Source organism: Centroberyx affinis, unplaced genomic scaffold, assembly GCF_046629955.1.
Source record: "Centroberyx affinis isolate AG114_WGS23_722 - 3 ecotype Tasmania unplaced genomic scaffold, CSIRO-AGI_Caff_v1 ptg005386l_1, whole genome shotgun sequence".
Lineage (NCBI taxonomy): Eukaryota > Metazoa > Chordata > Actinopteri > Beryciformes > Berycidae > Centroberyx > Centroberyx affinis.
In genome coordinates, this window is record NW_027282693.1 from 167,541 (window position 1) to 183,774 (window position 16,234).

The window sequence follows — 16,234 nt, forward strand, 5'->3', positions numbered from 1 at the left end:
TGTGACACAACTGCAAAGCCTCTACTGTTTGGCACAAAGGGCTCTAAATTAGTGACATGTACTGTATTCACTGCAGCAACATGGCTGCCTCTGATTAAACACAGACCATTGTCAGTGAATGCACACCAAGTCTGTGCAGTAAATCAAATACACACAAACTAGCGATGGATTGAATTGGACATCAAATGAGTGAGACTACCTTGGCCTGTGCATGCAGGTTGCAGACCTAAGAATAAAACACCGAGGCTCAGATGCACACCCTGGCAGAGGCCTGGCAGATCTATAAATCTATAGATCTACGTGCGCAGCTCACGGTCAAATGATACCTCCTCCTGTGGAGATTCTGCAGAGCAGGCAGAAAATACACCTACTACCACCCTGAGTGAAGCATAACCTGATTACCACAGAGCACAAGGGGAGGGGGTTTATACACCAACATAGCATAGCTGACTGGAATTGGCATGATTTTATTTTTAACCTTTATCTATCTGGGGGAAACTGCGTGTAACAAGTCCAACACTGTTTCCTTTCCAATCTTTTTAAACGGTGGTTTGTGGTTTAATTGTGGTTTTAGTTAAACATCTGCCCATGTTTCTGTCCTAGGTATAAGTATTACTGGGGCTAGTGCTGAAACTGTTTTCATTTCATATTTGTTCTCTATTTTTGTTTGGATAAAAATGACCATTCAAAACATTGGCCCTGGGAAAATACATTATAGTGTTGCTTTCATTTTCATATTTATTTGAGCAGTGGAAAATCTCCAACTGTGGCCCACTATTGCTGAACGAATACAGGAGGAAAAACTCGACTGTACAGTCATGCTTTGAGCTATTTCACTGCAATACTGTGGTTGGCCAAACTTTCTACCTTTTTTTACTATATTTTCACCCCGCAAGTAATGTGAAAATGTGAAACCTGGAACGTCTTTAAAACACGGGCAGGACAAAGAGAGATCAGACCTGTTGATGCTGATCATCAGCTCCACGGTTGTGTTTTAACATCAATAAGAAAATCCTCTGCAGGCTTCCCTCTGGACTGCTCCGGAGCCCGGTGGAGATAAATCGGGGTGACACGTTGACGGCGGCACATCAGCTGCCCGGGGAGGCTTTAAAGCACATGCTGAGGAGGGTGGATGTGCACTTTGTTGATTTCGACTGGCTCACCAAACAGCCCAGGGAGGCAGCAGCTGTGAATGTCTTGGGAAGTGACGGTGGGGTTTTGGCGGGGGGATTCAGAGAGAGTCCGATAACATAAAATAACACGCCTAATACCGCGATATATGCAAGTCTCGGGCATTGGATAATCTGAAATTGGATGCAGGCAGGTCCCATTGCAGTGTGGGTTTTTATTGTCTGTAAAGGAGGTGTTTTAATCGCTTTTCGGGCTTGGCTGTTGCAGATGGCTTTGGCCCTTTGAGTGCACTCCTGACAAACTGGAGGTGTGTAAAGCTCTACAGCCAACTAAGTGATGAAATTTTGAACACAACCAATTGTCATGATGGCAAAAAAAAGTAGGACAATAAGGCCCAGCCTCATACAGCAAGCACACCATGAGAGTTTTTCGTGTTTAGAGTGAATTTTAATAACTATGAATTATAACTACTATGCTATATACCATGCATGTTGTAATGCTTTACACTGTGGGAAACCCTCTGATTATAACCTAAGAACAGTACATGCAATTATGATACACTTAAAAGTAAAGTATTATTGTCACTTCCTTCGTGAGTCATTTTCTTCTTCGTCATCAGATGCACTGCATCACAATGACCATAGCTGACATCAGTGGTTCTCAACGTGGGCTCCGGGGACCACCAGGGGTCCTTGAGGGGGTTCCAGGGGGTCCCCAGCAAATTGATGAATTGTTAAACTTCACCATTATTTCATTTACAAGAAGTTAACACAAGTAGAGAATGTAGAAGAATGACGGTTTTGGTCATAGTTTCTCTGTTATCTCTCTACCTACAATACAGATAGTCATGGAATTCTGGACAAAATCATATCTAACAATAAAATATTCTCAGATTTGGGTCCGAGAGACAAAATCTCATCGAATGGGGGTCCGTGGCCCTAATGTGGACTAAACTAGGGGTCCTTGATATGAAAAAGGTTGACAATCACTGGTTTACATCACCATTTCCTAGCTTTTTTTTTTTTTGGGAGACACTATCAACACAAATCACCTGTTTCTCAGGGGCAGAGCTGCTCTGGAGGCAGAAATCATCTCATTGGCTGAGTTAAACCTCAGTGGGCGGAGGTAAAGAACCACAGTTTTTCTGGCTAAGTAACCTTAGACTGAAGCCCAGTGAAAAAGAGGTATAAGAGAAGGAAGCTAATATTATGAAGCCTAGTGCTCTTGATGCTAGGTGAAAACTTGCCATCTACCCGGACTAAGTTATCTAGGTCAGCTAGTTAGCCCAGCTTACCTTCCAAGTTCAAACTAGCCATATTAGCCTAGCTGTCTGGGTAAGGTACTTAGCTAGACTGCTGACTCTCCAAGTTCAAACTAGCCATACTAGCCTAGTGCCAGTGTTGTAGTCGAGTCACCAAACCTTGTGTCCGAGTGGTGTCCCTCCCAAGTCCTCAATGTTCAAATCACCAGAGGTCATATCTGAGTCGAGTCACAAGTCCTTAGTACTTGAGTCTGAGTAACCAGTTGGAGTTCAAGTAATGCTAGAACACTCTTTTCCTCGAATGTCCTATTACATATTTTACTTTTGGCACTACTTTTCGCGCCAGTTAATGTAAAATCCATGTAAGTGCAGCTCACAGTGCATGGTGGAGCCATCATCATCTATCACTTGACTAGCGATGTTCTCACTCCCAGGCACTGCACGCTCACCCATATCTTACATCACCCTATCAGTGGTGGTCTTGTAAGATAGATTTTCATAGGCTATGTCTACATGTAGGCCTATATCATTAACCAACCAGATGATACAAATTTAGGGTAAACCTGAAAAGATGTGTGTTACCCATGTCTAAGGTGTTCGAGTCCCAAGTTCAAGTCCTCAGACAGCAAGTCTTTGCCTGGGTCCAGACCTTTGAATCCGCCCACTCCACCGAGTTGACTTGATTCTGGTCTGGCATCGTGACATGAAACAGCGGTTTCTCGGTTGAAAAATGATAGGTCCAATGAGCACCGGGGGGACTAACGATTAGCCAATCAGCGCCACGGGTGGGACTAACGCCGTTGTCAAGCTGTTGCCAAGCTGTGCGCCGGAACCAAGGAGGAGTAATAACAACAATGGCGACCGCTATAGACAAGATAGACGCTGCTATCGAGGCTGTTCTAAATCCATTAAAAGTACCAATTACTTTGAAATCCGAAATACTTTGTTCTTACTTGGCTCTGTGTTGTCAAAGATGCTCTATACTTTCTGAACTGTCTCTGGTGTTGTCATGGCTACGCATCAGTGTCGACTTAAAATAACGTTAGATTCAGGCGGATACGTTGGTCTCTAGTGATTGGTTAGGGAAAATCGAATCCCCCTCCCCCACGGAAATCGGTTAGAGTGGAGGCAAAGTCAGACTGAAGATGGAAATGGAGTGGAACGAGTTGACAATTCTGTCTGATATCAGGCAAAGCAAGTCATCAACATTGGGACTCAAGTTAGACTTGAAACGGAGTCCAGGATTCAATTCCTACAACACTTTCTAATGCTATCTGGGTGAATGAATGAAAAGAAGTCATTGCCTAACCCTTCTATATCTTCACCAGAGTTCCTTCTATTGCCAGTGAGATTATTTCTGCTCCCGAGAGACGTTTGTAGAACTAAAACTCCCGTCTGCCACCTACTGGCCTCAAAGCCGCTCGGTTCCTTACGCCGCCCGCCTCCAAAACGACCGCTCCGCATTTCCACACCGAAGAAGCCAGACCGAGCCTGACCTGCGGTAAGACAGATGCGCGGAGGATCCTGGTGGAGCGTGGCTCACTGCAACAAAGCAACAAAAAGACTCGTACACGAAACAATGAACAGAGGCGTCTGAAAGAAAGGAAGAGTGAGGCAGGTTCCTGGAGAGGGCAGAGCGTTTTGGTCGCACACTGAGGAAATGCCTTAATACTCTCGGCTGAACAATGGCTTTCCTTCCTGCCTGTCTGCGGTGGAAAAAAAATGACGGATAACAAAAGCCGCACTGAAATAGTCTCTGATAGTAAAAGGCGATTCACTTCAACCCAGACTCGACAAAAATAGATCACCATTGTGTTGACATCCATGTCAACGCGCCATGTTCTTAAGTATCCTTTGACAACACCTGTGTATGGGTTATGTACGTACTAGTTCAAACTCTGGACTGACATCATTCTATTCAATGTTTCAAATGTGCTGTCATTCGATCTCATACTAAACAGTCTCAGTGTTTTCCATCCACACCCATGCTTTTCTTGGCCTCAGATGTGTTTTTTTTTTTTATTTTAAATGGACTATGCATTATTTAACAGGGAAGAATTATTCAGAGCTTAGCATCCCAGTTTACAGCATGGCCTACAAAGAGGTACTATCACGCTTTGAGTTTTAAGGGTACGAATCTGTCCAGGCTTGACTTACAGTAGAGCAGTGGTTCTCAGCGTGGGGTCCGGGGACCACCAGGGGTCCTTGAGGGGGTTTCAGGGGGTCCCCAGCCAACTGACTAATTGTTAAACTTCACCTTTATTTCATTTAGAAGAAGTTAACACAGTTGGAGAATGTAGAAGAATAATGATCATAGTTTCACTGTTATCTTTCTACCTACAATACAGATAGTCATGAAATTCTGGACAAAATCATATCTAACAATAAAAATATTCTCAGATTTGGGTTTGAGAGACGAAATCTCATCAAATGGGGGTCCGTGGGCCTAATGTGGACTAAATTAGGGGTCCTTGATATGAAAAAGGTTGAGAACCACTGGATTACACCAACAGATTTGGTTAGTGTACTAATGTATTGTCATGGCTGTAGCCATGGCCATCTTAGTTGGGTCCAGGACCAAGTCCAGTTGAGTTCAAGTCAAGACCAGGTCCAAAGGAGGTCGAGACCAAGTTAGAACTGAGACCAGAGCAAATAATGTCCTATTTGAGACCAAGCCCAAACTAGGCAATAAAATAATGTTTGAGAAGTTTCTTAAGGATCGCCTCGTCAAGATTTTGACTAATCACCACATAGAAGCTTGACGACCATTACATGCTACACACAGATCCCTTACACTGCTTGTAGGGGAGAAAATAACCGAAAGTGGACCAGACGGAGAAAAAAAAAATCTCTTTGAAGGCAGGAAAAAGCCGAGTCAACGCCCCTCTAGGAGCCGAGTCAAAATAGGCGCGAGACGAGAGGAGTGGTCCCGAGACTGGGCCCGGACTCGAGCATTTACAACCCTCTGATGTGGCTGTCAAGCTCAGTGCAGAAAGGAGACATACTGCACATATTATCGCAGTAGTATGTGGATGGGAAAGTATACACACTGCGCTTATTTACATACTTGAAATACCGCAGCAACATATGAAACCAATTACCATCTCATTGGAAAGACTCGCAGCTCTGAACACTTAACGAGGTGCGACCGAGAACAAAAGCAGCACATTTTTGCCAGGACAGAACGTTAAAAAAAAAAAGTTTAACGGTGTTTACAACATATACAGGAAGAATGAGCCCAAATTGGTCAGAGCGCAGATTGCCGACTGCTGTTTTTGTCTTCCAAATGAATCCTGTTTCCTTCCTCCCTCCCTCGCTCGCAGCTCCTATCTGATGGCATGTGAGCGGCTCCTCCCCCATCCTGTAACTCCCACTCCTTCACAGGTCGCCACCCACCCGCCCTCCTCCACACAGCCAATATCTTAGACATGACATAATGCTGAACAAGGGCCTTGAGCACCCTTTTTTCTTTTTTTTTCCCCCTACAACCTCAACAACAAATCTAATTTCTAAGGGAGTGAGAGGATTATTTCGCTTTGTCATCATCTGCTTGAGTATGCCTGACTGTTGGTCATAATGTGGTGGTGGTGACTGGGATGGCCGTGCCACCTTTTCCTTTCTAAGAGAGTTTCTTTTGTCCATGGAGATATTTGCACATCCAACTATCTCCGATGCAGGTGCGTTGGAAAGTATCACTTCAGTCTTGAGAAAAGTAGATCCCGCACACTGCTCTTGCTCAGCGTCACAATTTATTGATCATACTAACGTTTTCCTTTCTAAGAGAGCAAAAAGTGCAGCACCAAAAATAACAAAAAGGCAATTTGAAATCTCTCATGAAGTTTCCAAAACCCCCTCATAATAACCCATGCAGTTGCCAATTATGGGCCACTGGAAAGGCTTTAAAAGGTGAAATCTGCCCTCTAATTTTGTAAAAACTAAAGTTACTGCACACATCCAAAATCATCTAATTTAGACTAATCTTTTATTTTTGCTGTGCCTGCCTGATTACATTTTGTTTGAAACAAAGTCTCTTTAGCTGCCACTGTCAATATTTATGAGTGGCCTAAGTATTTGTGTACTCAATACGTGAACATGCATTGATATTATCCTGTTGTTAGTTAACCACAATTGGTACACTGTGACAGCATCAAGGCATGCGTTATTGTGACTCAACAATCGATCAGGTCAATTGGGTTGAACAGCTGATCCGAGATCAGGCCAATTTAAACGATTAAACGTGCGCCGTGAGGTCATCACGTTCAGAAAATAAGTCTGAGAGCAGCGGTTCCTCTATGATTAGTTATTGATCATCACATATTCCTCTCAATCCCACAAATGACTGCAAGCAACACCTGAATTAGAAAATGCTTTTGGAAACCGTCACCAAATTCACTCCAGATGGGGTTTTCATAATTGGGGTGTAGATGTAATTGACAGATAAATAATGGCAGACATCTAACTACATATTGCAGAAATTTGACAGTGTTATTTGTGCAACAATGCCATAGTCAATTTTAAGCAGCCGAGTTCATTTATCTGTGTATTTAAGCTAGTTATTTGCTGAAATTAACTTTTCTGCCAAACAATGAGAATGAAATCCCTATACTTTTTCTGACTATGCTGTTACTTCTGTGTGATATTCCATGCGGCATAATATATGTTAGAAATAAACACTTAGGTATACAAGCATACCATATAGTTCCATACTAGTTTATTTCATCACATACTGAGTCAAACTAGAAGGTGAAGGTCGGGGTCGTGCGCAACAAATTTTCAGAAGAGAGTCAGTCAACACTGGAGCTTTTCATGAGGGCAGTTTGCACGATAACGGTGCTTTGGATTGACAGGTCAGACCTGTATTTCGGTGTGGTCTCCTAGTTGTGGAGGGTTGAACTGTGACCTCTGGGATGTTACAGCGTTGACTGACAACTTCCTGCGCACACACACACACACACAGGGTCTCTGAACGACAAGTTATAAAGACCAAGGATGGAAGTAATGAATTACCTTCGCTCTCACTTCTGTAACTAAATGGCTTTGTGTACTTCAGAAAATGGTTATTCAATATTTTTTATTATTTTTCCTTTTAATCTTGCTCCTTACTCGATACTGATCTGTAGCACTAACAGTAATTACTATGCAATTTACCATGAAGACTGTGTGTTTTGTTTGTTAGTTTTTGCGGGGGTATTTTTTATATACATATATTTGTCTTGTTTGTAACTACTGTTTTTGCCACATACATAATGTTTATATGCCATTATTTTTTTTTTTGTATGTATGTTTTAAAAAAACATGTTGAAACAATTTGAGAAACTACTGTTTACAATGTGGAAAAACACCAATAAAAACAGTTTTGAAAAAAAGAAAAAGAAAATGGTTATTCATAAATTTAACTCATTTAACTAATTGAAATATTACATTTTCAAATTTATCCATAAAATAACTTAGTTAATCCCTCCAGTTAAAGTGTTATTGGTTTATGTTAGCCTGGTTGTTGTCTAGCTAGTTTGCGAGCCTTGTTAGCTAGTTGGATAGCAAAAGAAACATCAATATAGTAATGTTACTGAATAATGCAAATGGGTATATTCAGGGTTTTTAATCACAGATTAAATAATAACATGAATTTCAAATTCCTCATTTTAGAATGCTTATCACAGTCCATAAAAGCAAGTGCAATATCAATAGCACATTTGTCGAGTTGACTGTAATCGAAGTTGCTAATGCAGCGCATCCCTAAACTGCTGTGTTGAGTTATGTGTTTGTTCATGCACTTTACTTCCTAAAGTTGTTTTTGATTTGAAAAAACAGTCCTCTAATCCATTTAGCTTTTTTTTTTAAAGATCATGTCTGTTGTTGTTTTGAAGTAACTTTTACTCAGAGTACATTTCTGACTTACGTAGTTTTTACATCACTAATTTTACCTCTATTTCAGTAAAACTTCAGCACTGTAGCAGTACCTCTACTAAAGTAGGATACTGTGGTATTTTCAGCCCCTGATAGAGACTGGCTCAGAGTCAGTGGGCTGACCTCAAACAGAGAAGTTAATGACCAAGGCCTTAGATCACCAACCTAGCCCACCCAACCCCCCTGGACCCCCCCCCCCCCACGGACCAAACCCCCCTAGATCTAACACCACTACCCACCCCCACACACTTCACAGATAGACGACAACCATGAATGCAAGTGAGAGAATCTGCTTGAACACAGGTAAGTAAATGAAGTGCCAACAGAGCCTTTGGCTGTCTACACTAAGGACTCAAATTGGAAGTTGTTGATTGTGAGTAATTTGATTGAGGCGTTACAACTGTTTCAGTTGCAAGTACAGCGATGTTCAGTAGTCCGGAATTTTCAACCAAGAAAGCCATTTGGAATGGGGCTGTAGGTTATGGCCAGGGTTCAGCCATACGGATACAGATATTTTTGCATTAAAGCTGCCCATAACCAATGTTTTGTGCCGATTACATTTGACCATTTTCATGCCAGAAATTCCAAAAATTATAAAGATTCAGTGTTTCCCCCATAATTTCAGTCTTGGCAGGATGGTAAAGCCCCTGAAACAGCATTTAGACCATCATGGGACACTAAAACTCTCCAGTGACACCCATAGTAATGGCTGGCAGGTGACCCACCCCACCTATTCAATGGTTGTAGAAATTCTGGGATACATTAGACCTTTAAATCAAGAATTAATTTGAAGAAAAAAAAAACGTAATTGAACGATTAAATGAATAAATACAATTTCATTGCTGGAATGATTTCTCTGGGCAGACATCTGAATATATAAAAAATAATACTACTACAAACATTCACTAGCTGCGGTCAGGGAGGAACCTCCATCATATCAGAGGTGGACCACACTGACTGGCTGATATGTGATTTTCAATAAAAAGGACAATAGGGGTCTGATATATCGGCAAACATAATGCAGCAAAAAGGAGACCAGAGTATTTGTAAGCACTAAAACATGCCAGCATTGAGTGCTGACAGCTATTTTATGCTACTCAATATACTGATTGTGTGTTATCTGAGTCAAATTGCAGTGTTGAACGTGGATTTAATCACAGTGATTCATTTATTGGATGAAACTGGGGGGCAAGTGTTTGTAAGGACTTGCGAACTCGCTGCAGCTGGTTGAAGTCTCTCAAATTTCAGTGTCATCCGTTGGCCGACTTCCATCGCAACTACCCTAAAACCTCAAAATGACTCCGCAACTGTTCTCTGATTGCTTCGGGATTATGGACAGTAAACCAAGACACACACACACACACACAATTTGACCAGAGGCCCATGTGTAGAGGCTGTAAACATAAACTTGGATACAGATCAGCTGGCTAGAACAGAGAGGCTAGAACGTGATGCAGTGATGAAGAACATCTTGTACAGCTAGAGATGATCAACGGTGAAAGCTTGGGATGTATCATGTTGGATTTAAGGAGCCGTAGAGTTAGTGGGAAACAACCTACACACTGATTAAGCTACTTTTGAATGGATGTTAGGAATGATTGGATAGGATGTGTGGCGTCTGCATGCGTGTGATATGGGAATTTGTTGTGTGAGGATATCTACATGTAAACTAGACGATACTACTCTGTAATTTGGAATTTTGAATGCTTAATCTTTGAAAAAATGTAAACCTTTTAGTGCTCTCTCTTTTACTTTCAACCCCAATCTGACTTTAAACGTGCGGAACAGATGTGGTCTCCCTGTTTCTCTAGTAATTGGGTGTTCCCGTTTGGCCTCAGTTTTCGGCTCTGAAATATTCCAAAACCCTGCCTCTCATTGTTCACGTCTGAGTTAATGCTGAGGAGAAACGCCAATGGCACAACAACGTAGGCTTGCGAGCTCAATTAATAAAAGTATTCATAATTTCAACGGTGTCTACTGTTATTTGGGTGTGTCAACAAGCTCTGGTGAAGATCTCTACGTCTCGATACGCCTGCGATGTGTAATCAACACACTCGATGCAGCACTTGAGTCATTGATCAGCCGATAATAACCTCTCATGGCGAGAAATGTTCCTTATGGTTCAGGTAATCAGATGAGTTGTGTTCCAATCGACGTCAATTTGCCATGTTTACTCCCTGCTCTACGCCCAACTGCAGCGCCTAATACCATCCGAGACTCTGTCGATAATCTGGAAAAAGACAGGTGCCTGATAGGAAAAGGCCTTTGCAGCTTAGAGCCGTGCCTTACACAGTATGGGGACTTGAGTCCTGATGTGCTGTGCCAGCGCCCGTGTGCACGGATCGATTCACCAGCGCCTGTGCCTTTGGATGCATAATGAAATTAGCTGCTCTCCCCCCATTGGATGGCTTTTTTTCTAACTCTCCTGCAGCAATGTGACCCCTCCTTCTCTGCTGTCCCAAAGGACGTCGCAATTTTCACAATCTCGCCATCCAAATGATGTTATTTGCGATTTTGCAATGACGTTTTACAATTGTTTGTTTTACATCCTATCTAGCCAGTGCCATCGCTAGAAGGATTTGTGGCTCGGAAATAAACAGAATTCTGCACAGTCATACTTTGTTGAACGCAGTCTGTCACTGAACTTTTATTTATCACATCGTATCGTGAGATAAGCATATTGTCCCATCCCTACAGCAGTGGTTCCTGACGTGGGGTCCGGGGACCACCAGGGGTCCTTGAGGGGGTTCCAGGAGGTCCCCAGCAAATTGATGAATTGGTAAACTTCAGCATTATTTTATTTACAAAAAGTTTACACAATTAGAGAATGTAGAAGAATGATTATTTTGATCACAGTTTCACTGTTATCTCTCTACCTACATTACAGATAATCATGGAATTCTGGACAAAATCATATCTAGCAATAAAAATATTCTCAGATTTGGGTCCGAGAGACAAAATCTCATCAAATGGGGGTTGGTGGCTCTGATGTGAACTAAATTAGGGGTCTTTAATATGAAAAAGGTTGAGAATGACTGCCCTACAGCATACCATCCCTTTACTCCGATGTCTCTTCCCTATATCTGATGAAGAAAGTCGACCAATTCTCCTCAATCACTCCTCAGCACTTTAAAAATGTGCTTTTCTATCTTTTGCGAGACTAACCTAAGCCCAACATGGCTACAGGCCTAAAGGCACTCAGCACAGAACTGGATGGTGAGATGTGAACGAAGCACCAGCATTTGACCCTTTTCATGTTTGACATCTGACAGCATGCCTGCTTTTCGTTCATTCTGACATTTGTTGGCCCACAGAGGGTTCAGCTGTCCGGCACAACAACGCGCATGAATCCTGAACAAAGGGCCCCTTCTATCAGTAACCTCCCAGTGCCACCGTGGGAATGCAAAGACAAACACAAATTAGAACCGGATCCAAAGATAGTTTTGTCGAGTCGCCTACAATAATAAAAACTATATACAACAGTGTGGGATCATGGGGTGTCAGTTGGGTACTGGCAAGGCACTTAAGTCTAAGTGAGTCCAAATTTGATCTTGTCGTTTTTATCATTGTGATGCAGGGCAAAGATCAAGCACAAATTGCAAGACATTTATTTGGAGCATTCAAGAACCAATGTTCCCTCTAATAGTTTGGTGACTAATAATTCATCACACTGACCAAATAATAATATCTTGCCAGTCGCCACTCAATGCTCCACTTTGTCCCCAGAAATGTAGTTGATCTAAGTGAGTTTCCAAGTTTTGGTGGTAAATTACACTAGATGCAGGGACTTTACCATAGTGAACTGACGCCCTTGTGTAGGAAAAGGTACAAGTATAAAAGGTGCTGCAATCTCCAGACTGTGTTTTAACAGACAAATAGCCAATCGATCAAGTTCACTGTCACATCAGATAGCATACGGCAACAGGGTGTGGGCATCGTCATTTAAATAACAAGCTTGTGCAACATCCTGCATCAAATTATGCGACTTGGTTTGACTGCCAGTGGGGGGTGAGCAGCAGAGTGATGCTGCATTCAGGACATGTGGGAATAATCAGAACGACTTGACGGCTCAAGGCAACGGCTTGAAGTGTTTGAACTCTTTTGAAGCTGTGACTGAAGTTTTCTGAAGACTTTGGGTTGTGAATGATACATCTGAATTCATGTTTCACAGCAATCCAAAACACTGCAATTTCAAACCACAAGTGAAAAATCCGGCAAGAGGGTCCTGCCATGTCCTGCCATGTCATTTTAAGAGTTATAGTAGTATTTACCATCTGAAAGCTGAGGTGAACGGTATTTTCTGGTACAGAGCTGGTTATCTACTATCTTTCCCATACGAACTGAATGCAGCATGAGCCCCCAGGTTGGAAAGGGGGAATTTACAGGCATTCTCCTTTCACCAACTTGACATTCTACCACAAATGCCCTTTTCTTTTGGTTTAGGAGTTCAAAGCACACAGTGTACAGGACTTCCCTGCAGGATGCCACTGTGATGCAGTCTCAAACTATAGTATTCTATATGTAGTAGGCTAATCACTTATGTTAAATAACCTAGGAGCCCTGCCAAGGACCTGATAAAATTAGCCCCTGTACCTTCCAGTCTATCCTGTATGGAAAGAATTTGACACCAAACTCCATTCAAAAATATGCTAATTAAAACTTCCTTGCTTATTGCCAATGGTACATACCTCATAGAACAAGACTTAAGACTTTTTATAAATCAATAGGAGCCACTGGAATATTCGGCATACAAGTGATTCACCAAGCAGCACTTGGCTTGAATATAAATTCAACTTTTAGAAGTAGTTCACACTGCTCGCTACAGCTCTCCGCTGTGGATTTTGGTGGGGAAAAGATCATGGAAATAACAGGCGAACCAATTCTAAAAGTTGCTTTTTTTTACTAAACCAAGTGCTGCTTGATGTTTTGAACGTATGCCGAATTGAACAGTGGCTTCTAATGATTGCACGAAGGTCTTAAGTAATGTTCTAGGCGGTGTGTGTTTGCCAGTGTAAGCAAGGAAACTTAAACTACCAAATATTTTCAATGGAGATCGGCGAGGCGTCCTTTAGATGCAGGGAAGAACGCAGCGTGTCGTCGGTATGTTAAAAAAATGTATCCATCGAGGAGGGGACAAACCCAGAACTTAATAATGCAAAAAGCAAAGACACATCTATGGAAGATAACCGTTATTTCAAACGCATAGCACCCTCTGTGTGCTAGCTCGGCCGAACACAAGCACAGAATGGAGCCTCCGGTCTGGGCGGGAGGCTACATCAACACCGCGTTACCTGAGGAGATGGTGCAGACTTTTTTGCTGCATTGAGTCAGACCTCCGGTGGGACGGGCCATGTGACCAAACTCTGCACCGTTATGGAGGACCCAAGTGAGCTGCCAGGATTGGTTTCCCAGCCTACTGTGAACACCCCTGACACACCGAGCTCGGCAATGCGCGAGGAACATATCAAGACAGACAGGCAAACGTTTAATTTACCGTCGTATATCGTCCACTGCAGGGCGATAGGCGAGGTCCCGCTACATCGCAGTTGCCCTTGGAAAGCAGAAGGCTTTTCATGCTACAACCCAAGGTCGCGCAAAGTCATTTTTTAAAGTGAATAATAGGCCTAATAAGCTCTTGTTGCAACATTCCCCACCACATGTATGATTCCCATTAGCCCCCCTCTCTAAAGTGCACATGAACGCGTCACACCGACGACCACACCGCGCATTAATTGCGACCGGAGAACATCAATGCGTAAAAAAAAAACTCCGAAACAAACTGCTAAGGGATTACAAAACGAGGCGATTTTACCTGATATTATGTTCTCTGTCGCCGATTCTTTCTCAGTCATCATATCCCGCAGCTTCACCTCCTCCCGAGCCTTCTCTCCTATACAGCTACACCAAGCAATTTTCCTGGTTTTACAGGGAACACCGGGCCACCAGAAAAAGAAGATGAAGAAGAAGAAAAAAAACAAAATACCCTCGTCACCGTTTACTCGATATCCCCCTTAAACTTCAGCTCCCCGTTGCCCAGATTCCTTTCTGCGGACGGTGCGTTTAGAAAAAAAAAAGCACATTGACAGGGTTTGGGGTCCGGAGGGTTTTTGGAGTAGGGGGGCCAGTGTGTGCCTCAGCAGAGAGGATGTTGGACCCCAGACTGCCGCTCCGTCCCGTCCGCCCCTCCCATCACATCACATCCACGGCTGTCCGGACCAGGAATGCTGCCCATTCCTCTGCAGCTCTCTCTGCTCAGGACATAGGGATGCTGCAGTCTCCGCCGTTCAAACATGGGTGTCTAACGGGCACCCTTGACTCCAGTCCAAATTTTAAAGATCAAGCAAAAATGGCCAGGCATTTATTTGGAAGCCATATCTAAAATGGGAAAATCACATCAGGGTGAATGTTCCCTCTAAGCTGATAGTTTGGTGATCTAATAATTTCTCACATTGACCACATAATAATATTTTCTCAGTCATCAGTTGTTGCTCCACTTTGTCCCCAGAAATGTAATGAATATTGTAAGATTTGGAAATGATGGCAGTGGATGATTTTCAATTGGCCAGAGCTCAGCAGTGTTGGGGGAGCTACTTTGAAAGTTCTCCAGTCACTTTACATTGGATGAAGTTGAACTGCATTAAAGCTACCCTCAAGACAAATACAGTTTTGTTAACTAAAGTTACTTCAAACTACTCAAACTACTTTGTAAGGAAATGTCATCAATCATGTGTACATTTCATACAAAATACAAAATCACATCACTACAAAAAAATGCCACAGATCTGAACGAAATTGTATTTTATCTGAAATAAATTAAGAAATGTTGACTGTGGCCAAACCAAATAACCCAATCTGGCTTCATCACAATGTTAACTCTCTGCTGAATGTAATGTCTGTCACTCCTACATTATATTCTCAGTCTGGACCTAAGTCGGAACCAAACTACACTGTCTGGCTTCTTCACAGAGAAAACGTGGCGGGAATGTTAACTCTGTTGTATGGAAACTTAAAGCGATGAAAGGGTCTTTGCAACCTCTGACTTGTTCAACCTTGACAATTGAAGGAGTAAATTAAAATAATGTTAAAAAAAAAAAAAAGGATGGAAAAATGCAATTCCTTCCTGATAGCCAAAAAAAGTAATAACCTATTAAAATCACTATAACACTAATTTAGTTCCTGGAAAATGTACTAGCTCAGTTACAAGCAGTGAATCTTCTCCCCAGCATAGGAATTTTTATGAATATTTAAATTTCACTGTGACTTCTAGAAGTTAGCACAATGACAGAATGTATAAGAGTGACTATTTTGATCAGAGGTCTCAACCTACAGTATAGCCAGACGACAAAAATCTTGGGGGAGATGGGGAGAAGACCTTTATGTAATGGGATTCTATGGTCTACATCAGTGGTTCCCCCCCAGAGGTCCTTGAGGGGGTTCCAGGGGGTCCCCAGCAAACTGATGAATTGTTAAACTTCACCATTATTTCATTTACAAGAAGTTAACACAATTGGAGAATGTAGAAGAATGACTGTTTTGATCATAGTTTCATTGTTATCTCTCTACCTACAATACAGATAGTCATGGAATTCTGGAACAAATCATCTGACAATAAAAATATTCTCAGATTTGGGTCCGAGAGACAAAATCTCATCAAATGGGGGTCCATGACTCTAATGTGGACTAGATTAGGGGTCCTTGATATGAAAAAGGTTGAGAATCACTGGTCTACATCACGTCTATCTGGGGGACCAGGGACATGAAACGGTTTGGGAACTCCTGCTGTGGAGAATTTACCGAAGGCTCTGAAAATGTAAATCGTGGATAACTGGTTTCTCCAGACTAGAGGCAAATATCTGAACAGACCTTCATAGGTTTTGACCCAACTCAAACTTCACCCTGCAGCCCAGCAAACTTCTCATGAAGTCACATGTTGTC

General features: G+C 42.3%; 1 protein-coding gene across 1 annotated transcript in view; it reads right to left on the reverse strand.

The window, feature by feature from the left end:
* hspa12a (heat shock protein 12A) overlaps positions 1 to 14,212 on the reverse strand; it is a 55,332-nt gene extending 41,120 nt beyond the window's left edge. Inside the window, exon 1 of the mRNA XM_071546700.1 lies at positions 14,112 to 14,212. Within this exon, the coding sequence (XP_071402801.1) occupies positions 14,112 to 14,154 (43 nt within the window). The 5' untranslated portion in view covers positions 14,155 to 14,212. The remainder of the gene's footprint in view (positions 1 to 14,111) is intronic.
* Between the last annotated feature and the right edge of the window lie 2,022 nt (positions 14,213 to 16,234).